At 39.6% G+C, this 27,256-nt stretch overlaps 1 protein-coding gene across 1 annotated transcript in view; it reads left to right on the top strand.

The window, feature by feature from the left end:
- tmem62 (transmembrane protein 62) overlaps positions 1–17,651 on the top strand; it is an 80,902-nt gene extending 63,251 nt beyond the window's left edge. Inside the window, exons 12-14 of the mRNA XM_059649357.1 lie at positions 434–538; positions 2,681–2,799; positions 4,967–17,651. Of these exons, the coding sequence (XP_059505340.1) occupies positions 434–538; positions 2,681–2,799; positions 4,967–5,293 (551 nt within the window). The 3' untranslated portion in view covers positions 5,294–17,651. The remainder of the gene's footprint in view (positions 1–433; positions 539–2,680; positions 2,800–4,966) is intronic.
- Positions 17,652–27,256: the final 9,605 nt, after the last annotated feature.

Here is a 27,256-nt window from a genome sequence, read left to right as displayed (position 1 = left end):
GTGTTCCTGTATCTCTCAACATTTACATCTGAGAAAGAGCCACTTGGGCTATTAGAAATCGTTCTCTGTCTGTTAAACAGTGCTGTTGAGTGAAGTTTGAACCAGGAGCAAGAGTTTAAAAGTCGAAAAAGTAAGCAAATGGGTTAATCAGATGGGAGATGGCAATTTAACTTTAACGTAGTGAGATTGTTCTGATCTGGAAACATATTCAATAATAACTGTCAAAAGGGAACTGGAAAAATACTGGGCATGTTGAAGTTTGCAGGAGTCTGGAAGAACAGGAGGCTAAGGCTAATCAGTCAGATCTTTCAAAGAATCTGCACTAGCAGGATAGCCAAATGGCCTCCTTCTGTAGCAGTTGATGTTCTCTCTTTTAAATGTAAAATTGCATTAATTTCATACTAAAATTGTTTCAATCTCTTTTCCAAACTAGAGAGCCCTAGTGCCTTCACTCTGATGTTGTTTTCGTTTCATGTGTTGTGTAAGACAAACATGTTCTACTATCCTGTGTTGCTGTTCACTTGCTATGTGGCTGTGGGTGAGTAAGTCATTCAGCATCAATCTAACAGTACTGAAGTTCCCTGCACACTTGTGCTGTCTTTTTAGGCTTAAAGGAACCAACTTGTATTCTGCATGGGGACTCCCATTCAGTTTCCATGTGGTGTTGCTAATCCAACTTTAGTTGCTCATTACTTTCCTCTGTTTTCTTGCAGCGCAGACTGATCTTCAATTCCTCTAAACTCCAGGACAATCCTGGAGGATTGGCAACTCTAAGTACAGAAATATGTTGAGAGGCTCATTCCAGAGGAAATAATCTGGAAAGATCTTCCCTCTGAGTGTCCACCCATGTCCACCTCTCCTTAAATTTGCAAAATTGTGCACCTCACTCTGCTCTCTAAAAAAGGATGGGAGTGGATTGTAATTAAAAGCCTGTTTCCCTGATGTCATCTTTTAGGGAATCACTACAGTTTATCATTAAACGGGGTGACTGGATACCTTGAGAGCTCCCATAAGATGAGGGTCGGTATGTATTTGCAGACAGTAGCCCTGTAAAGCACCATGGACACAGTGTGTTCAGATCAAATTAATGTCCACATGTTCATTGAAGCAGTTTACACTTGTCGTTACCATGGTTGTGACAACAGAGGACAATCTACATCTTTACTTTGTTCTCCATCGATTCCATATCTCAAAGTATTTCTAAATTCCTTTGCCCATTCTCAAAGTTTATTATGTAATGAAAATTCAACTTAGTTATATTGTATCTGAAAGAACACTTTCCCAATTGCGAAATTATGCAGCATTCATGTTTTCTGCTCATCTGGCAATGCCAGTATTTTAAATCTGTCATCATTTGGGTTTGAATCCCTCGGAGACCTCATCCGTCTCTCCCTTTCTAACCTCTGTCAGCTCCACAACTCTATTCTGTGCAGCATGGTGGCTCTATGGTTAGCACTGCTGCCTCACAGCATCAGAGACCTGGATTCGATTCCAGCCTCGGGTGACACCTTGTGTGGAGCATGCACGTTTTCCCTGTGTCTAAGTGGGTTTCCTCCCACAGTCCAAAGCTATCCAGGCTAGGTCAATTAGCCATGCTAAATTGTCCCATATTATCCAGGGAGATGCAGGCCAGATGGATTAGCCAAGGGAAATGCAGGGTTGTAGGAAAAGGAGGTGGGTCTGGGTGGGATGCTCTTTAGAGGGTTGGTGTGACTTGATGGGTCGAATGACCTGCTTCCATACTGTAAGGATTTAGATGCCGCATCATGCTGGCAATTCCGAGATGCTGAACTCTGTTGTTCCCCTCATAAGCCTCACCACCTCTCTCAGCCTTAAATCCTATATTTCTGACTCGGATTTTGATCACCTATTCTAATATCTCTTTCTTTGGCATAACGCCAATTTTTGTCTGATAACACTTCTCAAAGTGTTTTGTAACTTTCAATGTGAAGATAAATGTAAGCTATTCTTGTTGCTAAGGCCACACAGTACACATGAAAAGCTCTGGGTCCATCACTGTGCCCTGTGCCAAACTAATACATTGAACTCAATTTAACTGATAGTAGATTGTACTGCATTAAATATGATTTAGGAGGTAGAAACCATTTTCAAGACTGAAGTGATGGAAGAAAAATTTCAAAACAAGGAAAAACATTTATAATCATTCAGCTCATTTATAATCTGTGGAAAATTAATTCTAAATCACAAAATATGTTAATAATCAGAAGCACAAACAGATGTTGCTGGAAAAGCTCAGCAGATCTGGCAGCATCTGTGAAGAAAAAAAATCAAAGTTAACGTTTCAGATCCTGTAACCTTTCCTGAGAACTACTTTCAGGTTTTAATAATCAGAAGTGTTTGATTAGATTCTATCTTTGTTGCATTGTGCCACTCAAATTCCCTAATCTCAGTGATGAAATATAATTGATTCTCAGACAATGTCTATCATTGCTTGTATTTGGTGTGTTTGGTGAGCTGTCCCAAGATCAATGTTAAAAGCCAATCAGTTGACCCCTCTGATATTTGTAAGATTTGTAGAAGCTTTTATCACCAAGTTGGTACAGCAGGAAATACTTCCACCCCCGACCCTTACCCCAATTCTCCATTTTTAAGTATGGTGTCAGCATCAAGCAGAGGTTACATATGAAACTCGTCAGCATTTACTTTTCCCATGTTGTAGGTCCCTGGTTTGTTGGTGAGGTGATAGATGGCCACTTTGGAGCCTGCTTTGTCTTTGGGGTTGTGGTGGATGGCCATTTCTTGGAGGGAAGCCTGACTTTCATCTTTGGAATCTTTCAGGTAAAAGAGCAGGCAACAGTTCCATGATCATTCCTCATTTGCTGTACTGATCCTGTTTCATTGATTTTTAACAGCACTGAGACTAACGCTGGTTCAGTAACATTGGTACAAGATTAGAAGAGTTGTGCGTGTGAGTCATAGTTTCAATAATGAATGCTACCTGTAGTAGCATTTAGTAATTAATGAGAAATTGTTTCCACTAGTGAAGGTGTCCGTAACCAGATTTAAGACAATCGATAGAAAAAGATCAGATGAGAATTTTTTTAAATAGCTTTGTTGCAAGATTGTATGCAGGAGAAAAGTAACAAACTTCCTGAACTATCAGGCGATTTGAATCATCCAATGTTGAACTAGTATTTGACTGTACTATTGGAATAATATTTTGTAGTGATTCTATCATTTGTGGAGCAGCAGAGCGTAGAGTTTTTATGTTATGAGACTATAGTAATCCAGCCATAGAGAGTAATAATCCAATAACAAATAGAAGTAATAATTACAAATAATAATCAATAACTAATATTGCAGGGAAAGAGTTACCATATACCTTGCTGTCAGAGTATTTTAGTTTGAAGTAGCTGGAAAGAAAATATGGGAATCACTAAAAAGAGCCCGCAAATTCCCTACTGGCTTTTGTAAAAATGAACATTTGACCCTTTAGGAAAGGAATCCTGTTGTCTATACCTGGGTGTGGCTGATACGTGACTCCAACATCAACCCTAATTGCCCTCAGATGTGACTTAGGGAGGCACTCTGTTCCAGGGTGACTGACCATCCAGGTTTTCTGAAATTCTCCCAGCATTTGGCTTCCTGTCCCGTGTCCGGGACGTGACCTTCCTGGGAATCCCGGAAAAAATGTTTTTAAAAAAATTGTCCGGGGCAGCCAAAGGGGAAACAGCTAAAGTGCCTTGTGCTGTTGGTTGTATGTAATCCAAAGATAGCACAATGTGTGTCCAGTGGCACTCCACCACTAGGGGACAAGGCTCTGTCACTGCCATTCCTGAGTTACCAACTGGAGAGGTGGGTACTGTGTCTGGTGGGATACAGCAGCAGCAACTCTCTCAGACTTTGGACTGAAGGAGTGTGGAAGGAGGGTTAGGCGGTCAGGTAGCAGTATAGAACCAGGCCGAAGGCAGGGAAGGGTTTAACTAAGGGCAGGTTTCTGTCATACCTGGTGTGGGTCGTGAAGCGGGGAGTGCAGCACAATAACGAACACCTGGCAGGATTGATTGGTTTGTAGGGACGGAGGCCAGGCAGGCTGCTTCTTCAGTCTAAATAAAAACCAAAAGAACTGTGGATGCTGTAAATTGGGAACAAAAACAGAAGTTGCTGGAAAAGCACAGCAGGACTGGCAGCATCTGTGAAGAGAAAATCAGAGTTAACATTTCAGGTCCGGTGACCTCCCCCGTCCCCTGCCCATCCCCCGCCTGCCCCGCCCCCCCCACCCCGCGCCCCCCCCCACCCCGCGCCCCCCCCCCCCCGCCCCCCCCCGCGCACCCCCCCACACCCCTTCCCCCTCCCGCGCACCCCCCCCAACCCCACACACCCCCCCAACCCCACACACCCCCACAACCCCACACACCCCCCCCACCCCCAACCACCCCCACCCCCAACCACCCCCAACCACCCCCACCCCACCCCCACCCCCGCTATCACTAATTCTGAGGAAGGGTCACCAGACCCGAAACTTTAACTCTGATTTCTCTTCACAGATTCTGCCAGACCTTCTGAGCCTTTCCAGCAATTTCTGATTTGTATCTGATTTACAGCTTCCGAAGGTCTTTTGGTTTTTATTTAGTATTTGCTTCTTCAGTATTCTCACTTCCCCTCCTGTAGCCCTCCAGACCTCAGAACCTCCACTCAGAGACCAGGTTGGCAGTAATCTGAGTGATAATGGGAACTGCAGATGCTGGAGAATCCGAGATAATAAAATGTGAGGCTGTATGAACACAGCAGGCCCAGCAGCATTTCAGGAGCACAAAAGCTGACGTTTCGAGCCTAGACCCTTCATCAGAGAGCAAGGGCAGTAATCTGTCTGGGTAGGTGGACATGAGGAATCCTTCAGGGGAGGGCAAGTGATGATCCCTAACAATCAAATCCTTTAATTGTGACAGTTAATGTCTCTTTTAAGACCACTTTTAAAGCTACTCTCTCCCTTTTCTTCACTCAGCTGACGTTTTTTAATATTCCACTGATGGGCTACTTAAGCTGGTGTCTGCTCCTTCGGTGTCGAGGGTTTTGTTTTTGGACACACACCAAGTACACAGGCTGGCTCTGCACTGTGCCCATGCACATCTTCATCATGGCACTCTTCCTGTGGCAACTCTACAGCAGCTACATCCTACTGCTCACTTACGGCACCGCTGCCTTCTTCCTGTCTCCAGTAAGGACGTGGTCAGTGCCACTGGCCCTGGTCCTTGTGTACAAGGCCTGGGCTCTCGACCAGTCCTCCATCAGAACATTTAAAGCGGAAATGAAGAACTGCCCCTACTCCTGACAGAGGACAGAGACAACAGGTCAAGAGTGGAGAACACAGCATTCGCGCATCTCAACTGCCAGTCACACTTCTCGAACCAGTCTATCAAAAATCACACACAATGATTGCAGTATCAAATCCTGTCAAATCATTCTTTCCATTGCCCCCATCTCAAAACAAGCGCAATGACAGGAAAAAATAGAAAATCGAATTTAATACAAATGAAGATTAGACTGAAGAAAGGGGAGCTGGTAGGAGCAGCTCACATTTTACCTCCCATCCCAACTAGTATTGTTTCATACTTGCTGGGCAGAACCCTGCAGAGTACTCTCTGCCTCTGTGTGTGTGTGTGTGTGTGTGTGTGTGTGTCTGTCTGTCTGTCTGTCTGTCTGTGTTAATGGATATTTGTGTGTGTGTGTGTCTATATTAATGAATATTTGTCTGTGTGTCTCTCTGTATTAATGAATAATTGTGTGTGTGTGTGTGTCTGTGTCAATGAATATTTGAGTCTGTGTTAATGAATATTTGTGTGTGTGTGTGTCTGTGTTAAAGAATATTTGTGTGTGTGTGTGTCTGTGTTAATGAATATTTGTGTGTGTGTGTCTCTATATTAATGAATATTTGTGTGTGTGTGTCTCTGTATTAATGAATATTTGTGTGTGTGTGTGTCTCTGTATTAGTGAATATTTGTGTGTGTGTGTGTGTATCACTATTAATGAATATTTGTGTGTGTGTTTGTCTCTGTATCAGTGAATATTTGTGTGTGCGTCTGTATTAATCAATATTTGTGAGGGTGTGTGTCTCTGTATTAATGAATATTTGTGTGTGTGCCTGTGTAGTAATAAATATTTGTATGTGTGTGTCTCTGTGTTAATGAATATTTGTGTGTGTGTGTGTCTCTGTGTTAATGAATATTTGTGTGTCTGTGTTAATGAATATTTGTGTGTGTGTGTGTGTGTCTGTGTTAAAGAATATTTGTGTGTGTGTGTCTGTGTTAATGAATATTTGTGTGTGTGTGTCTCTGTATTAATGAATATTTGTGTGTGTGTGTGTCTCTGTATTAATGAATATTTGTGTGTGTGTGTCTGTATTAATGAATACTTGTGTGTGTGTCTCTGTATTAATGAATAATTGTGTGTGTCTCTGTATTAGTGAATGCTTGTGTGTGTGTGTATCACTGTATTAATGAATATTTGTGTGTGTGTGTATGTGTGTGTTTGTCTCTGTATCAGTGAATATTTGTGTGTGTGTGTCTGTATTAATGAATACTTGTGTGTGTGTCTCTGTATTAATGAATAATTGTGTGTGTCTCTGTATTAGTGAATGCTTGTGTGTGTGTGTGTGTATCACTGTATTAATGAATATTTGTGTGTGTGTGTATGTGTGTGTTTGTCTCTGTATCAGTGAATATTTGTGTGTGTGTGTCTGTATTAATGAATACTTGTGTGTGTGTCTCTGTATTAATGAATAATTGTGTGTGTCTCTGTATTAGTGAATGCTTGTGTGTGTGTGTGTATCACTGTATTAATGAATATTTGTGTGTGTGTGTATGTGTGTGTTTGTCTCTGTATCAGTGAATATTTGTGTGTGTGTGTCTGTATTAATCAATATTTGTGAGGGTGTGTGTCTCTGTATTAATGAATATTTGTGTGTGTCTGTATTAATGAATATTTGTGTGTGTGCCTGTGTAGTAATGAATATTTGTGTGTGTCTCTGTGTTAATGAATATTTGTGTGTGTGTGTCTCTGTGGTAATGAATATTTGTGTGTGTGTCTCTGTATTAATGAATATTTGTGTGTGTGTGTGTCTCTATTAATGAATCTTTGTGTGGGTGTGTCTCTGTATTAATGAATATTTGTGTGTGTGTCTCTGTATTAATGAATATTTGTGTGTGTGCCTGTGTCGTAATGAATATTTGTGTGTGTGTGTCTCTGTATTAGTGAATATTTGTGTGTGTGTGTGTCTCTGGATTAATGAATATTTGTGCGTGTGTGTGTGTCTCTGTATTAGTGAATATTTGTGTCTGTGTGTCTCTCTGTATTAATGAATATTTGTGTGTGTGTGTGTGTGTCTGTATTAGTGAATATTTGTTTGTGTCTCTGTATTAATGAATATTTGTGGCTGTGTGTGTGTGTCTCTATATTAATGAATATTTGTGTGTGTGTCTCTGAATTAGTGAATATTTGTGTGTGCGTGTGTCTCCGTATTAATGAATATTTGTGTGTGTGTCTGTGTCTCTGTATTAGTAAATATCTGTGTGTGTGTCTCTGTATTAGTGAATATTTGTGTGTGTGTGCCTCTATTAGTGAATATTTGTGTGTGTGTGTGTCTCTGTATTAGTGAATATTTGTGTCTGTGTGTCTCTCTGTATGAATGAATATTTGTGTGTGTGTGTGTCTGTATTAGTGAATATTTGTGTGTGTCTCTGTATTAGTGAATATTTGTGTGTGTCTCTGTATTAATGAATATTTGTGTGTGTGTGTGTGTCTCTGGAGTAATGAATATTTGTGTGTGTGTGTGTGTATGTCTCTGTATTAGTGAATATTTGTGTGTATGTGCCTCTATTAGTGAATATTTGTGTGTGTGTGTGTCTCTGTATTAGTGAATATTTGTGTCTGTGTGTGTCTCTGTATTAATGAATATTTGTGTGTGTGTGTCTGTATTAGTGAATATTTGTGTCTGTCTCTGTATTAATGAATATTTGTGGCTGTGGGTGTGTGTTTTTGTTATAATGAATATTTGTGTGTGTGTGTGTGTGTGTGTGTGTGTCTCTGTGTTAATGAACATGTTTGTGTGTGTGTGTGTGTCTCCGTATTAATGAATATTTGTCTGTGTGTGTGTGTGTGTCTCTGTATTAGTGAATATCTGTGTGTGTGTGTGTCTCTGTATTAGTGAATTATTGTGTGTGTGTGTCTCTGTATTAGTGAATATTTGTGTGTGTGTGTGTCTCTCTGTATTAATGAATATTTGTGTGTGTGTGTCTGTATTAGTGAATATTTGTGTGTCTCTGTATTAATGAATACTTTTGTGTGTGTGTGTCTCTGGATTAATGAATATTTGTGTGTGTGTGTCTCTGTATTAATGAATATTTGTGTGTGTGTGTGTGTCTGTATTAATGAATATTTGTGTGTGTGTGTGTATATCTCTGTATTAATGAATATTTGTGTGTGTCTCTATTAATGAATATGTGTGTTTGTGTGTCTGTATTAATGAATATTTGTGTGTGTGTGTCTCTGTGTTAACGAATATGTGTGTGTGTGCCTGTGTAGTAATGAATATTTGTATGTGTGTGTCACTGTATTAAGGAATATTTGTGTGTGTGTGTGTGTGTGTGTGTGTGTGTGTGTGTGTGTCTCTGTGTTAATGAATATGTTTGTGTGTGTGTGTGTATGTCCATGTATTAGTGAATATTTGTGTGTGTCTCTGTATTAGTGAATATCTGTGTGTGTGTGTGTGTGTCTCTGTATTAGTGAATATTTGTGTGTGTGTGTGTGTCTGTATTAGTGAATATTTGTGTGTGTCTCTGTATTATGAATATTTGTGTGTATGTGTGTCTCTGGATTAATGAATATTTGTGCGTGTGTGTGTGTGTGTCTCTGTATTAATGAATATTTGTGTGTGTGTGTATGTCTCTGTATTAGTGAATATTTGTGTGTGTGTGTGTGTCTCTGTATTAGTGAGTGTGTGTGTGTGTGTGTGTATGTCTCTGTATTAGTGAATATTTGTGTGTGTGTGTGTGTCTCTGTATTAATGAATATTTGTGGCTATGTGTGTATGTCTCTGTATTAATGAATATTTGTGTGTGTGTGTCTTTGTATTAGTGAATATTTGTGTGTGTCTCTGTATTAGTGAATATTTGTGTCTGTGTGTCTCTCTGTATTAATGAATTTTTGTGTGTGTGTGAGAGTCTCTGGATTAATGAATATTTGTGCGTGTGTGTGTGTGTCTCTGTATTAATGAATATTTGTGTGTGTGTGTGTCTCTGTGTTAATGAATATGTTTGTGTGTGTCTCTATTAGTGAATATTTGTGTGTGTATGTCTCAGTATTAGTGAGTATTTGTGTGTGTGTGTGTCTCTGTATTAATGAATATTTGTGTGTGTGTGTGTTTGTCTGTATTAGTGAATATTTGTGTCTGTCTCTGTATTAATGAATATTTGTGTGTGTGTCTGTGTGTCTCTGAATTAGTCAATATTTGTGTGTGTGTGTGTCTCTGTATTAATGAATATTTGTGTGTGTGTGTGTCTCTGTGTTAATGAATATGTTTGTGTGTGCCTCTGTATTAGTGAATATTTGTGTGTGTGTCTGTGTTAATGAATATTTGTGTGTGTGTGTCTCTGTGTTAACGAATATGTGTGTGTGTGTGTCTTTGTATTAATGAATATTTGTGTGTGTGTGTGTGTCTCTGTATTAATGAATATGTTTGTGTGTGTGTGTGTATGTCTCTGTATTAGTGAATATTTGTGTGTGTGTGTCTCTGTATTAGTGAATATTTGTGTGTGTGTGTGTCTGTATTAGTGAATATTTGTGTGTGTGTGTGTTTGTATTAGTGAATATTTGTGTGTGTCTCTGGATTAATGAATATTTGTGTGTGTGTGTATGTCTCTGTATTAGTGAATATTTGTGTGTGTGTGTGTGTCTCTGTATTCGTGAGTATTTGTGTGTGTGTGTGTGTGTGTGTCTCTGTATTAATGAATATTTGTGTGTGTGTGTCTGTATTAGTGAATATTTGTGTCTGTCTCTGTATTAATGAATATTTGTGGCTGTGTGTGTGTGTGTCTCTGTATTAATGAATATTTGTGTGTGTGTGTCTCTGTATTAGTGAATATTTGTGTGTGTGTGTGTGTCTATTAGTGAATATTTGTGTCTGTGTGTCTCTCTGTATTAATGAATATTTGTGTGTGTGTGTGTGTCTGTATTAGTGAATATTTGTGTGTGTCTCTGGATTAATGAATATTTGTGCGTGTGTGTGTGTGTGTGTCTCTGTATTAATGAATATTTGTGTGTGTGTATGTCTCTGTATTAGTGAATATTTATGTGTGTGTTTCTCTGTATTAGTGAGTATTTGTGTGTGTGTGTCTCTGTATTAATGAATATTTGTGTGTGTGTGTCTGTATTAGTGAATATTTGTGTCTATCTCTGTATTAATGAATATTTGTGGCTGTGTGTGTGTGTCTCTGTATTAATGAATATTTGTGTGTGTGTGTGTCTTTGTATTAATGAATGTTTGTGTGTGTGTCTCTGTATTAATGAATGTTTGTATGTGTGTGTGTGTGTCTTTGTATTAATGAATATTTGTGTGTGTGTGTGTGTGTGTCTTTGTATTAATGAATATTTGTGTGTGTGTGTCTAGGTATTAGTGAATATCTGTGTGTGTGTCTCTGTATTAGTGAATTATTGTGTGTGTGTGTCTCTGTATTAGTGAATATTTGTGTGTGTGTGTATGTCTCTGTATTAGTGAATATTTGTGTGTGTGTGTGTCTGTATTAGTGAATATTTGTGTGTGTCTCTGGATTAATGAATATTTGTGTGTGTGTGTATGTCTCTGTATTAGTGAATATTTGTGTGTGTGTGTGTGTCTCTGTATTCGTGAGTATTTGTGTGTGTGTGTGTGTCTCTGTATTAATGAATATTTGTGTGTGTGTCTGTATTAGTGAATATTTGTGTCTGTCTCTGTATTAATGAATATTTGTGGCTGTGTGTGTGTGTCTCTGTATTAATGAATATTTGTGTGTGTGTGTCTCTGTATTAGTGAATATTTGTGTGTGTGTGTGTGTCTATTAGTGAATATTTGTGTCTGTGTGTCTCTCTGTATTAATGAATATTTGTGTGTGTGTGTGTGTCTGTATTAGTGAATATTTGTGTGTGTCTCTGGATTAATGAATATTTGTGCGTGTGTGTGTGTGTGTGTGTCTCTGTATTAATGAATATTTGTGTGTGTGTATGTCTCTGTATTAGTGAATATTTATGTGTGTGTTTCTCTGTATTAGTGAGTATTTGTGTGTGTGTGTCTCTGTATTAATGAATATTTGTGTGTGTGTGTCTGTATTAGTGAATATTTGTGTCTATCTCTGTATTAATGAATATTTGTGGCTGTGTGTGTGTGTCTCTGTATTAATGAATATTTGTGTGTGTGTGTGTCTTTGTATTAATGAATGTTTGTGTGTGTGTCTTTGTATTAATGAATATTTGTGTGTGTGTGTGTGTGTGTGTCTTTGTATTAATGAATATTTGTGTGTGTGTGTCTAGGTATTAGTGAATATCTGTGTGTGTGTCTCTGTATTAGTGAATTATTGTGTGTGTGTGTCTCTGTATTAGTGAATATTTGTGTGTGTGTGTGTATCTCTGTATTAATGAATATTTGTGTGCGTGTGTGTCTCTATTAATGAATATTTGTGTGTGTGTGTGTGTGTGTGTGTCTCTGTATTAATGAATATTTGTGTGTGTGTATATCTCTGTATTAATGAATATTTGTGTGTGTCTCTCTGTATTAATGAATATTTGTGTGTGTGTCTCTGTATTAATGCATATTTGTGTGTGTCTCTGTATTAATGAATATTTGTGTGTGTGTATCTCTGTATTAATGAATATTTGTGTGTCTCTGTATTAGTGAATATTTGTGTGTGTGTGTGTGTGTCTCTGTATTAATGAATATTTGTATGTGTGTGTCTCTGTATTAGTGAATATTTGTGTGTGTTCGTGTGTTTATCTCTATTAATGAATATTTGTGTGTGTGTGTGTCTCTGTATTAGTGAATATTTGTGTGTGCGCGCGTGTGTGGGTCTTTGTATTAGTGAATATTTGTGTGTGTGTCTCTGTTTTAATGAATATTTGTGTGTCTGTGTGCCTCTGTATTAATGAATATTTGTGTGTGTGTGCCTCTCTCTCTCTCTCTCTCTCTCTATTAATGAATAGTTGTATGTGTGTTCATGAATATGTGTGTTTGTGTGTGTCTCTATTGATGAATATTTGTGTATGTGTTAATGACTGTGTGTGTTTGTGTGTGTGTGTGTGTGTCTCTATTAATGAATATTTTTGTGTGTGTGTGTGTCTCTGTATTAGTGAATATTTGTGTGTGTCTCTGGGTTAATGAATATTTGTGTGTGTGTGTGTGCGCGCCTCTGTATTAGTGAATATTTGTATGTGTCTCTGTATTAGTGAATATTTGTGTGTGTGTGGGTGTGTGTCTGTATTAATGAATATTTGTGTGTGTGCCTGCATAGTAATGAATATTTGTGTGTGTGTCTCTGTATTAATGAATATTTGTGTGTGTGCCTGCGTAGTAATGAATATTTGTGTGTGTGTGTCTCTGTATTAATGAATATTTGTATGTGTGTGTGTCTCTGTGTTAATGAATATTTGTGTGTGTGTGTGTGTGTATATATTTCTGTATTAATGAATATTTGTGTGTGTGTGTGTGTGTGTGTATCTCTATCTCTGTATTAGTGAATATCTGTATGTGTGTGTCTCGGTGTGTGTGTGTATCTCTATCTCTGTATTAGTGAATATCTGTATGTGTGTGTGTCTCTGTATTAGTGAATATTTGAGTGTGTGTGTCTCTCTGTATTAATGAATATTTGTGTGTGTGTGTGTCTCTGTATTAGTGAATATTTGTGTGTGTTTGTGTCTCTGTATTAATAAATATTTGTGTGTGTGTGTGTCTGTGTTAATGAATATGTGTGTGTGTCTCTGTATTAATGAATATTTGTGTGTCTGTCTCTGTATTAATGAATATTTGTGTGTGTGTGTGTGTCTCCATATTAATGAATATTTGTGTGTGTGTGTGTGTCCGTATTAATGAATATTTGTGTGTGTGTGTATATCTCTGTATTAATGAATATTTGTGTGTGTGTCTCTGTATTAATGAATGTGTGTGTGTGCCTGTGTAGTAATGAATATTTGTGTGTCTCTGTATTAGTGAATATCTGTGTGTGTGTGTCTCTGTATTAGTGAATTATTGTGTGTGTTTTTCTCTATTAATGAATATTTGTATGTGTGTGTCTCTGTATTAATGAATATTTGTGTGTGTGTGTGTGTGTGTGTGTGTGTGTGTGTGTGTGTGTGTCTCTGTGTTAATGAATATTTGTGTGTGTGCGCGCGCCTCTGTATTAGTGAATGTGTGTGTGTGTACCTCTGTATTAATGAATATTTGTGTGTGTGTCTCTGTATTAATGAATATTTGTGTGTGTGTTTCTCTGTATTAGTGAATATTTGTGTGTGTCTCTGTATTAATGAATATTTGTGTGTGTGCCTGCGTAGTAATGAATATTTGTATGTGTGTGTGTCTCTGTGTTAATGAATATTTGTGTGTGTGTGTGTGTGTGTGTGTGCGCGCGCGCCTCTGTATTAGTGAATATTTGTATGTGTCTCTGTATTAGTGAATATTTGTGTGTGTGTGGGTGTGTGTCTGTATTAATGAATATTTGTGTGTGTGCCTGCATAGTAATGAATATTTGTGTGTGTGTGTCTCTGTATTAATGAATATTTGTATGTGTGTGTGTCTCTGTGTTAATGAATATTTGTGTGTGTGTGTGTGTGTGTATCTCTATCTCTGTATTAGTGAATATCTGTATGTGTGTGTGTCTCGGTGTGTGTGTGTGTGTATCTCTATCTCTGTATTAGTGAATATCTGTATGTGTGTGTGTGTCTCTGTATTAGTGAATATTTGTGTGTGTGTGTCTCTCTGTATTAATGAATATTTGTGTGTGTGTGTGTGTGTGTCTCTGTATTAGTGAATATTTGTGTGTGTTTGTGACTCTGTATTAATAAATATTTGTGTGTGTGTGTGTCTGTGTTAATGAATATGTGTGTGTGTGTCTGTGTTAATGAATATGTGTGTGTGTGTCTGTGTTAATGAATATGTGTGTGTGTCTCTGTGTTAATGAATATTTGTGTGTGTGTGTCTCCGTATTAATGAATATTTGTGTGTGTGTGTGTCCGTATTAATGAATATTTGTGTGTGTGTCTGTCTCCGTATTAATGAATATTTGTGTGTGTGTGTCTCTGTATTAATGAATATTTGTCTGTGTGTATCTCTGTATTAATGAATATTTGTGTGTGTGTCTCTGTATTAATGAATGTGTGTGTGTGCGCCTGTGTAGTAATGAGTATTTGTGTGTCTCTGTATTAGTGAATATCTGTGTGTGTGTGTGTCTCTGTCTTAGTGAATTATTGTGTGTGTGTTTTTCTCTATTAATGAATATTTGTATGTGTGTGTCTCTGTATTAATGAATATTTGTGTATGTGTGTGTGTGTGTGTCTCTGTATTAATGAATATTTGTTTGTGTGTCTCTGTATTAATGAATATTTGTGTGTGTGTCTCTGTATTAATGAATATTTGTGTGTGTCTCTGTATTAATGAATATTTGTGTGTGTGTATCTCTGTATTAATGAATATTTGTGTGTGTGTGTCTCTGTATTAGTGAATATTTGTGTGTGTGTGTGTGTGTGTCTCTGTATTAATGAATATTTGTGTGTGTGTGTGTGTCTCTGAATTAATGAATATTTGTATGTGTGTGTCTCTGTATTAGTGAATATTTGTGTGTGTTCGTGTGTTTATCTCTATTAATGAATATTTGTGTGTGTGTGTGTCTCTGTATTAGTGAATATTTTTGTGTGCGCGCGTGTGTGGGTCTTTGTATTAGTGAATATTTGTGTGTGTGTCTCTGTTTTAATGAATATTTGTGTGTCTGTGTGCCTCTGTATTAATGAATATTTGTGTGTGTGTGTCTCTCTCTCTCTCTCTATTAATGAATAGTTGTATGTGTGTTCATGAATATGTGTGTTTGTGTGTGTCTCTATTAATGAATATTTGTGTGTGTATGTGTTAATGACTGTGTGTGTTTGTGTGTGTGTGTGTCTCTATTAATGAATATTTTTGTGTGTGTGTGTGTCTCTGTATTAGTGAATATTTGTGTGTGTGTGTGTGTGTGTGTGTCTATTAATGAATATTTTTGTGTGTGTGTGTGTCTCTGTGTTAATGAATATTTGTGTGTGTGTGTGTATCTCTATCTCTGTATTAGTGAATATCTGTATGTGTGTGTGTCTCTGTATTAGTGAATATTTGTGTGTGTGTGTCTCTGTATTAATGAATATTTGTGTGTGGGTGTGTGCCTGTGTAGTAATGAATATTTGTGTGTGCGTCTCTGTATTAATGAATATTTGTATGTGTGTGTGTGTGTGTGTGTGTGTGTGTGTCTCTGTGTTAATGAATATTTGTGTGTGTGTGCGCCTCTGTATTAATGAACATTTGTGTGTGTGTCTCTCTGTATTAATGAATATTTGTGTGTGTGTGTCTCTGTATTAATGAATAGTTGTGTGTGTGTCTCTGTATTAGTGAATATGTGTATGTGTGTGTGCCTCTGTGTTAATGAATATTTGTGTGTGTGTGTCTCTGTGTTAATGAATATTTGTGTGTGTGTGTGTGTGTGTCTCTGTATTAATGAATATTTGTGTATGTGTGTGTCTCTATTGATGAATATTTGTGTGTGTGTGTCGGTTATTGAGTATTTGTGTGTGTGCGTGTCTCTATTAATGAATATTTGTGTGTGTGTGTGTGTGTGTGTGTGTGTCTCTCTCTCTCTGTATTAATGAATGTTTGTGTATATCAGTGAATGTGTGTTTATGCTGCCCTCTAGGAATCAAAATGACTTGCATCCTCTCCACTTATTTTTCTTCACTTCAGAACTGTATAAAGGGAATTCGAAACACAGAAAATATAACAGGAGTAGGCCATTTGATTTTTCGTGCCTACATTGTCATTCAATATTATCGTGGCTGATCATTGAACTCAGTCCCCTGTTCCTGCTTTCCTCCCATACGCTTTGATCCCTTTAACCCAGAGAACTATATTTCTTTCGTGAAAACATTCAATGTATTATCCTCCTGTCACATTCTGTGGCAGAGAATTTTACAGTGTTGGCTAGAGCAGCTGCTGCTGTTCTTGATATCCGTGTTGATTTACAAGTGAGAAACATGGAAACATAAGGGAGGGGGTGTTTAGTGCAAGCTTGAAATAATTTTTTTCAGGTTTCATTCCATAAGTAAATTAATTTTGGAAAAAAAATCAAACTCGTGGGATGGAAAGCAAGTACTGAGAATGATCGTAGAAGTTAGTTAAAACAGAAACTGCTGGAACATGCTGAGCAAGGTCAGGTGGCATCTGACGTGTCATCAATCTGAAACGTTGAGCCTTTCTCTCCGTGTACTGAGGTGGAGTGACACTGCCAGAGATATCGCCTTTCGAGTGAGATGTTAAACTGGGATCATGTTTGTCTGCTCACAGGTGTATAAAAGATCAGATGTCACTATTTCAAACATGAGGAGGAGAATTTTCCTGGTGCCACAGCTTATCCCTGAAGTGATAAGGAAGACTTGAATTTATATAGCTCCTTTCATTATTGCCGGATATTGCAAAGCACTTTACAAGAGTTAAGTGCTTGCACTGTTGTAGTGTCGGAAATGTAGCAGCTAGTTTGCATGCAACAAGATGGTGATGAATGGATATTCGTTTTGGATTGACTGATTAATATTGGCCTGGACATGGGGAGACCTCCCCCGAGTTTCTACGAAATAGTACTGCAGGAATGTTTTGGGCCACCATGGGGAACCTCCAAATAACAGGTATTGCCTGCCACAGCACAGCATTCCCTCAGTATTACACAGCACCAAATGTCACCCTTTGCTTATCATCCTGGGCCTGGAGTCAGGCTTGAATCCACAACCTTTTGACGTGGAGGTGAAGCACTACCAGCTGAGCCTCGGCTGGCTTGAAATAAAAGTAAATGCCCAACACTGCCTGGTCTGGTCATTATCACATTGCTATTTGCCAGATGTTGCACAGCTAAATCGGCTGCAGGATTCCCTTTGGGATGCTTTGTGATTTGTGATAGCCTAAGGCTGTTAACAATTATAGAAAAGCAATGTCCTTTTTCCTGCAGTGTTACTGCTTTGCATGTGGAGTGCTTCCAGTATTTTCTGTTTTTGTTTAATTTTACCTCATGTTGTAATCACAAACGATGAAGGAAAATTCTTTAATTTACAATTCCAAAAAATGACTGTCCAGAGCAGTAATGAATCATAACTGTTGCAGTTTGGAAACCACTACTTTAAAATCCGGATGTATTTTGAACACAGCACTTGATTCCCCTGGGTCTTACAGCATGAAGTAATTCCTCTTCGTATTTTACTGTGAGGAGACAGTGCTTGTCACACAGGAACACATCCAGACAAAAATAAATGCCCTCATGAATGCAGTTTAGATGTTGTCAAATCTAGTGTGGAACATGTGTATCTGTGCTCCTTCTCTGCTATGCTTTCAATGACATCTTGTGTTTAAATACCATCTTTAAATAAAACATTCCAAACTGCTTCACAGAGATTGGGAGAAATATCAAATGGCTTTGTCAAAGGGTGTCTCAGAGACGAGAAGAGGTTTAGGGAGGGAATGTCAAACCCCAGGGCCTACACAACTGAAAGTGTAACCACCAAATGGTGGAATGATTAAAATCAACGATTGCCACAAGAATGCAGTTTTTTGTGAATTACAGAATTACGGGGGATTTATTGGGTTAGATTCATGCTGGAACAGGCATGAGGCCCTGAGTGGTCTGCTGTTGTTGCTCCATGCCTGCCACTGATCTTCAATGTGTTAAAATGCAACACATTACCATTCAAATCGAAAGGAATGGGCTGTAAATTTTTTCGCAGTCCATTGAAATCCTCAGCACTATCCTTACTTGAACCATGGGTTAGGAAGGACCCCTTTCAAAAACATACATGTTAGAAGTCGTGTTTGTAATCCTTGCTTGTTCCAGCAGGGGTGCTGCTGCCACTCATACCAAACCCAGCAGAAGGACAAAGTGCAACCGACTTGAAAATCCACAATTATATCAAGGTGTGAGCTGACTGACCTGAAACTCTCCACATGGGTGTTTCCAAATTTCCTTTACACATCATTTTCTCTGATTTGAACAAAAAGTGAACTCAGTTTTAATTGGGGAAGAGGAAACTATGATGCAATTAAACATGAGTTAGGAAGCATGGACTGGGAGCAATTGTTCCATGGTAAAGGCACTATAGACATGTGGAGACTGTTTGAGGAACAGTTGTTGCGAGTGATGAATAAATATGTCCCTCTGAGACAGGCAAGAAGGGGTAAGATAAAGGAACCTTGCATGACGAGAGCGGTGGAGCTTCTCGTCAAAAGGAAGAAGGTAGCTTACAAAAGGTGGAGGAAGCTAGGGTCAAGCTCAGCTCTAGAGCATTACAGGCAGGCGAGGAAGGAGCTCAAAAATGGTCTGAGGAGAGCCAGGAGGGGGCACGAGAAAGGCTTGGCAGAACGGATTAGGGAGCACACAAAGGCATTTTACACTTATGTGAGGAATAAGAGAATGGTCAAAGAAAGAGTAGGGCCGATCAGGGATAGCATAGGGAACTTGTGTGTGGAGTCTGAGGAGGTAGGGAAAGCCCTAAATGAGTTTTTTGCTTCTGTCTTTACAAAAGAAACAAACTTTGTAGTGAATGAAACCTTTGAAGATCAGGTGTGCATGCTGGAATGGATAGAGATAGAGGAAGCTGATGTGCTGAAAATTATGTCAAACATTAAGATTGACAAGTCGCCAGGCCTGGACCAGATTTGTCTTTGGCTGCTTTGGGAAGCGAGAAATGCAATTGCTTTGCCACTTGCGAAGATCTTTGCATCCTCGCTTTCTACTGGAGTCGTGCCTGAGGACTGGAGAGAGGCAAATGTAATTCCTCTCTTCAAGAAAGAACATAGGGAAATCCCCGGCAATTACAGACCAGTAAGTCTCACGTCTGTAGTCTGCAAGGTGTTAGAAAGGATTCTGAGGGATAGGATTTATGACCATCTGGAAGAGCATGGCTTGATTAAATGCAGTCAAAATGGCTTTGTGAGGGGCAGGTCATGCCTCACAAACCTTATCGAGTTCTTTGAGGATGTGACTAGAAAAGTTGATGAGGGTCGAGCTGTGGATGTGGTGTATATGGACGTCAGCAAGGCATTTGATAAGGTTCCCCATGGTAGGCACATTCAGAAGGTCAGGAGGAATGGGATACAGGGGAACTTAGCTGTCTGGATACAGAATTGGCTGGCCAACAGAAGACAGCGAGTGGTTGTAGAAGGAAAATATTCTGCCTGGAAGTCAGTGGTGAGTGGGGTTCCACAGGGCTCTGTCCTTGGGCCTCTACTGTTTGTAATTTTTATTAATGACTTGGATGAGGGGATTGAAGGATGGGTCAGCAAGTTTGCAGACGACACGAAGGTAGGAGGTGTCGTTGACAGTATAGAGGGCTGTTGTAGGCTGCAGCGGGACATTGACAGGATGCAGAGATGGGCTGAGAGGTGGCAGATGGAGTTCAACCTGGATAAATGCAAGGTGATGCATTTTGGAAGGTCGAATTTGAAAGCTGAGTACAGGATTAAGGATAGGATTCTTGGCAGTGTGGAGGAACAGAGGGATCTTGGTGTGCAGATACATAGATCCCTTAAAATGGCCACCCAAGTGGACAGGGTTGTTAAGAAAGCATATGGTGTTTTGGCTTTCATTAGCAGGGGGATTGAGTTTAAGAATCGTGAGATCTTGTTGCAGCTCTATAAAACTTTGGTTAGACCGCACTTGGAATACTGCGTCCAGTTCTGGTCGCCCTATTATAGGAAAGATGTGGATGCTTTGGAGAGGGTTCAGAGGAGGTTTACCAGGATGCTGCCTGGACTGGAGGGCTTATCTTATGAAGAGAGGTTGACTGAGCTCGGACTTTTTTCATTGGAGAAAAGGAGGAGAGGGGACCTAACTGAGGTATACAAGATAATGAGAAGCATAGATAGAGTTGAAAGCCAGAGACTATTTCCCAGGGCAGAAATGGCTAACACGAGGGGTCATAGTTTTAAGCTGGTTGGAGGAAAGTATAGAGGGGATGTCAGAGGCGGGTTCTTTACACAGAGAGTTGTGAGAGCATGGAATGCGTTGCCAGCAGCAGTTGTGGAAGCAAGGTCATTGGGGGCATTTAAGAGACTGCTGGACATGCATATGGTCACAGAAATTTGAGGGTGCATACATGAGGATCAATGGTCGGCACATCGTGGGCTGAAGGCCCTGTTCTGAGCTGTACTGTTCTATGTTCTAATTTGATCACCTCTTTCCATGCTGTCTCTGTCACACCCCTCACAGAGTGAGTGAGATAAAGAATTTGAGTGCAAAATATCAGTGTCAAACACTTTTCAGTCATGCAGAAAGTTGAAGGGGTAATGCATTGCGTGATACAGTTTTTTAAAATCCACTTTCAAAAAAAATCAATTTAAAAAGGTGAGTCAGTACCTCCAATTGAAAATACAGCCTCCAGAAATTTGTTTCCAGCTGTACAGACATGAGGTGCTCCCCAGGAATGTGCAAGAACATTTAATTCAGTGTGAAATGTTCAGTTTATTTGCAAGGTCATTGGTTGATATAGTTACCACAGCTGAAAACTGCTGTGGTTTTATAGGCTTGTATTATCAACTCCTAAAAGCATTGTATCGGTCATGAATGGTGCAAAAAGACTGGGGGAGGAAAGGAGGTGAGACAGGCTATTTTGGCTTGAGGAAAACAAATGCACGAAAAAATCAGAATGTGGTTCAGGTAGTCCAGGGGAAAACCAGAGGGGAGGCCAAAACTTCTGACTGATTAGGGGAAAACCAGAAAGTACACTGAAACATAAGTTGTGAAAAAATTGAGCAAAATGGAAATTGAAAACAAAAGCAAAAACTGATGCTAGAACTCTGAAGTGAACACAAAGCAGGTCTGGCAGCATCTTTGGAGAGAGAAACCAAGTTAATGGTTTGAGACCTGAGTCTTCTGTTTCTGTGTCCATGTTTGCTGCCAGACCTGCTGAGTTTATGCAGCATTCTCTTTTGATATCACTGATATCTTATTGGATTGGTTTATTCTCATCATTGAAGGCACTGCTATTCCCTATCTCCCTACACCATATTTTCACCTTTTACCAAAATGTTACCAATAGGGGATCAATGCACCATAAATAAAATTGGGCATATTTAGTTTTCCTCTGAAATTCCACATAACAGCAGGAGGAAGACAAAAATTGGCTCGGCAACCGTACAAGTGCCAACAGTGATTTTCAGCATTTAGCAGGATACCAGGGATTGAGTGATCCTCTCAGAGGCTATAGTGGAAGATTTGCTAGTCATTGTGTGAAGATAGAATGGAGATGCTACCACAGACAATGATCAAAATCTAATGATATCGCAGAAGAGCTCACCAGGTGAACCTGAAGTTGAATGAAAACAAATGTAATTGAAGATGATTGAAGTCAAATTGAGGCCATGTAACAACAGTGAAAAAACAAGCAGCAGCTTTCACGCACATCAAATAATCATTGAAAATTATGCCAGTGCTGATACCATTGAGGTATACGTTGGGTTTCCAGAAGGCATTTGAAACACTGCATCACACCAGACTTGTGAGGAAAGTTATATATCATGGTACGAAAGGGAGAGTAGCAACGTGGATACAAAATTTGTTGAGTGATAGGAAATAGACAGTATTGGTCAATGGATGCTTTTCCAGGCTGGAGAAAGGTTTGTAGTGGTGTTTCCCAGGGTTTGGTATTGAGACATTTGCTTTTCCTGACATATACTAATGATCTGGATCTTAATGTGCAGGGGACAAAGCCAAAGTTTGCAGATGACACTAAACTTGGAAGAACTGTAACCTGAAAGGATGACAGTGTGGAACTTCTAAAGGAGATTGACAAGTTGGTGGAATGGGCAGAGAGGTGTGAGATGATACATTCACAGAGATGATGAAGAACATTGAAAGACAGTGTAAAATAGGGGGTGCAAGAGCAGAGGGACTTGGGTATATGTGAACAGAGCACTGAAAGTGGCAAGACAGGTGGAGAGTACAGTTAATAAAGCAGAATGTGTTCTCAGCTTTATTATTAGGGCCATAGACTATAAGAGAAAAGAGGTGATATTGAACTTGTACAAGACAGTTGTTAGACCTCAACTGGAGTATTGTGTACAAGTGTGAGCACCACACTATAGGAAAGATATAAATACACTGGAAGCAATTTACAAGTTCCAGGAATGAAAAATTGTAGTGATAAGGATAGATTGAAGGAGTTGGGATAAGAAGGCTGAAAAGAAATCTGTTGGATGCTTTCAAAACGATGGACGAACTGGTCAGAGTAGATAAAAGGAAGTTTTGCTCGCTTGTAAAAGTAACAAGAATGAGGAGTAAGGATGTACAATGATGTAACAAAGCATGGATGATCAGCAAAGAGTTAGGTATAGAATACACTGCTTGGAAATGTGGTGGAGATTCAATTGAGGCATTCAAGAGGGTCCTAGATGATTATTTGAATCAAAATGATATACAGGAATAAAGGGAAAAGGTAATATATTGGAACCAGGTAATAGAGCTGGACGAGACAATAGTGCCAGTGCAGATATTATGAGCTGAATGGCCTCCTTCTGCACTGTAACAATTCAGTGATTAAGATATTCTGCAGTGTGATGCCATGAGACAGGACTTGGAAAAGCCCTAATGTATATCAAGGATATCTAGTTGTACAGTATTTGTGTCCAGAACATTAACATATACTGAACAATGTTACGCATAGATTGAGAAAAAGTCCTCGGCTACTGTCTTTGCTTATGAACATTTTAATCAATACCTGTTTGAGAGTGAGAGGAAGTGATGAAAGAATGACTACAAATTGCTTCAAAATACCTTACACCATTTATCAGCTCCAAAGCATATGCAAATAATGATACTGCACTTGCAATATTATTATTTGACAATGACATACAAACCAGGAAGTTGATGGCAAACATATTGTTGACAGCAGCGGTCCATAGGAAGAAAGATGAAGATATTGGTGGAGTGTGAAATTTCACTATTGAATGAGAATGAACAATATGACATGACAAGATGCAATTTTCCAAGTGCTCCTAGAAGTACTGACGGTGCAAACCATCAGCTACACACCTGTTGAGAGTATTGGGAGTACAGAGATTAAATGATAGCCCAAGATGATATACAAAGGAAATTGTGTTGCCATCCTAAAGCAAATGAAAAAGAGCTGGTAAAGTAGATCCATGGAAGTCATCAAGGAATTGAGTCCCATCAGAAAAGTGCAAAAGATGTGCTCCTTTAGCCAAAAATGGGCAATGAGTTTAAGCTGTATAGAATCATACAGTACATTTCTTCTGCCCATTAGGTCTGCACTACCAAAAATACACTATTGCCTGCACTAGTCCCACTTGCCATCCTAGGTCCATAACCTTAAATGCTACAACACTTAAGTGCTCATCTATGTACTTTTTAAAGGTTGTGAAGGTTCCTTCCTCAACTACCCTTCCAGGCAGTACATTCCAGATCCCTACCACCTCTGCATGAAAATACATGTCCTCAAATCAACACTAAACCTCCTGCCTTCAACTAAGGCGAACAGCTGTCTTCTATCTACCCTGTCCATGCCCCACATAATCTTATGCACACCCATCAGGTTCCCCCCTCAATCTTCTCTGCTCTAAAGAAAATAACCCAAGTTTATCCAACCTCTTTCCCAAACAATATCCTGGTAAATCTCCTCTGTACCACCACCAGTGCAGTCACATCCTTCCATCTGGCCTCTGTGGAGACCAGAATTGCACATAGTACTCCAGATGCACATGGGGTTCCAGTCACAGAAACAGCCTTCTACTACCACTCTGTCACCTATCACTATGCTAATTTTGCACTTAACTTGCCAGTTCACCCTGAATCCCATGAGCCTTTAGCTTTTAGTCTCCCATGTGGGACCTTGTTGAAGGCCTTGCTGACATCCATACAAACTACATTAACTGCACTAGCCTCAATCAACATACTCAATTACCTCCTCAAAAAATTCAACCAGATTTATTAGGCATGGCGTTCCTCTGACAAAGCCCTACTGACTATCCCTGACCAAATCTTGCCTCACTAAATGGAGATTAATTTTCTACTTAAGATAACAAAGTGTGGAGCTGGATAAACACAGCAGGCCAAGCAGCGTCTTAGGAGCATAAAAGCTGACGTTTCGGGCCTAGACCCTTCATCAGAAGTTACCCTCCTCCCTCCGGACCAACCTCAGGGGATCTCTCTCCCACTGTAACTCTCTTGTGGTCTCTTTGGCCTTGAAACTGCTCGACCATGTCCTGAAGCAAACCAGGTACCACAGCCACATCACCTTCCTCAGCACCCTTTTTTCTGATGAAGGGTCTAGGCCCAAAACGTCAGCCTTTGTGCTCCTGAGATGTTATAGTTACCTGGTCTATCTCTAATGCACTTGTAAAATGGAACCACATCAGTTGTCCTCCAGCCCACTGGCATCTCCCCTGTGGCCAGAGACAATTTAAAAATTTGGGTCACGGCCCCTGTAATTTCCTACCTTGTCTCCCACAACAGCGTAGGACACTGCTCATCCAGACCTGGGGATCTGTCCCGTTTTAAATCTGCCAAAATTTCCCAATACCCCCTCACCTCTTATATCAATCTGCTCAAGAACTTTACAGTCCATCTTCTCGAATACTGTACTTACATCCTCCATCTCCCCAATAAAGAAAAATGTGAAGTACTCATTTAATTCTCTATCAATGTCCTCTTGGTCCCCAATGGGCAGCAATCTTTCCCCGGTTGCTTTCTTCCCATCGACTTGCTTGTAGAGTATCTAGAGATTCTAATCTTGTCTGCCAGTGTTTTCTTATGCCCCTCTTTCCTTTCCTAATTGCTTTCATGAGATTCCCCCGCATTTTCTGTACTCCACTAGGGCCTCTGATGATTTGCTACTTCTGTATCTATTTTTCCTTTTTATCCAGTTCTGAATATTTCTGGATATCCAGGCTTCTCTGCCAGGATGACATCAGCCAGTATACTGCTTGTAACAAATACAAAGCTAAATAAGCCAAATATCTGCATTCACACACTGTGTAGATCACATGACAATGGCAATCAATATATTGCTTTTTTAGTTATAAAGCAGAAACTATCTGAATATTATTTAAATAGAGAAAGCATGGAGAGATCTGGATGTCATGTGGGAATCACAAAAAGATGGGGTTCATCAATTAATCAGAAAAGTAAATAGACTGTTGGCCTTTATTTCAAATAAAAATAGTTATTTGAAGGATTATAACAGTACGGCGGTTTTACTACAAGGCACTAGTCAGAGCACAGCTGGAATACTGTGAACATTTTTGGGATATTGGTGCAACATCTGGGAGAATGCATGACCAGAGAACATAATCTCAGAGTAAGGAGTCACTCATTTAAGACAGTGAAGACGAGGATATCTTTCTCTGAGTGTCAGGATAGTGAGTGGCTTAGAGGGAATCTTGCAGGAGGTGATGTTCCTATTATCTGCTGCCCTTGTTCTAGATGGAAGTGTTCAAGGTGCTGTTGAGGGAACTTTCATGAAATTCTGCAGTGCAGCTTGTAGATAGTACATACACTGCAACAGAGTTCAGTGTTGAAGTGGGGGGTGGGGGGGGGGGGGGGGAGTGGATGTTGAAGGTGATGGATGGGGTGCCAATCAAGAAGGCTGTTTTGTCCTGGATAGTGTTCAGCTTCTTAAGTATTGTTGGAGCTGCATCCATCCAGGCAAATGGTGAGTATTCCATTACATTCTTCACTTGTGCCTTGCAGGTTGTGATTTATTTATTGCAGGATTCCTCATCTCAGAACTGCTTTTGTAACCATGGTATTTATATGACTACTCCAGTTCAGATTTTGGTCAATGGTAACTCCCAGGAATGGTCCAATAATTTCATACCAGTGTTACAGATGGTCACTCCAAGTAACAAGTTGGCAGAGCACAATCAAAGAATAAATGGTCAATTCCTGCTGCTCTAGTCAGAAACTGCCAAGAGCCATTTGAAAGAATTGGATTACACTGAAGCTGCTAGAAACAGCACCAGACAGGTTAATACCAGGGTGTTGTAACGTTCTTAGGACCACTGTATTCCAAACTTCTCCCCACACTGTTCCAATTTCAAAGCTTTAATTGTCATGACCCATCTGAGAAAGCGAGGTTGTTTGGGGATGTGTTGAAGGTGGAAATGCTGTGGGAGTGGGGGAACCTATCAGAGAGAGAACAGAACTGTTAATGACTTGGTCACAGTTCCATGATGTCCATTGCCTGAAGGTAAGACCACCAGTGGAAACTGGAAATGCCTGAAAGGCTGGATTGAAGGAGCAAAGATAGCTGGCATTGTGTGGGGCTGGAGGAGATCCCAGAGATGGGCTAGGGGTTAACATAAGGATTTCACTTTCAAGGTTTTGCTTGGAGCCCATGTCAGTCAGCAAACACAGGAATAGGGTTTACTGCAAGTCAGGATATGGGCAGCAGCTGGAGATGGATGGTGGATTGACATCAATAGGGGGCTATAATAGAAATCAGGAGGAGGGAACAACTTAGTGGTATTATTGCTGGTTGTTGATCCAGAGACCCAAATAAGAGTTCTGGGGACTCGGTTTTGAATCCCATCAAGGCAGGTGGTAGAATTTGAATTCAATCTTTCTAAAAAACTGAAAAAAGAGTCTAACGATGACTATGAATTCAATGTTGATTATCAGAAAAACCCATATGGTTCACTAATGTGCTTTAGGGAAGGAAGCTGCCATCCTTACTTGGTCTGGCCCACGTGACTCCAGATCCACTGCAGTGTGGCTGACTCTAACTAATTCCAAGCAATTAGGGATGGACAATAAATGCTGGTATAGCCAGCAATGTCCTCATCCCACAAATGAATATATTAAAAAGCTCAAGGTGTTTTGCTTGGAAGAAATAACTGTCATTTATAACAGATAACATTCCAGAAACAAAAAAGGCTTCTCTCCCTACACTGACCAAACCAATGTTTCCAAAAACAATGTGCTACTTCAAGTAATCCTTATTGTCCCACAATCCAGCAAGGTTCCACAAAACAGGCAGCACTTTTTGTAAA

This window comes from Stegostoma tigrinum, chromosome 10 (assembly GCF_030684315.1).
Source record: "Stegostoma tigrinum isolate sSteTig4 chromosome 10, sSteTig4.hap1, whole genome shotgun sequence".
Classification (NCBI taxonomy): Eukaryota; Metazoa; Chordata; class Chondrichthyes; order Orectolobiformes; family Stegostomatidae; genus Stegostoma; species Stegostoma tigrinum.
This window is presented reverse-complemented; position numbering and strand designations above follow the sequence as displayed.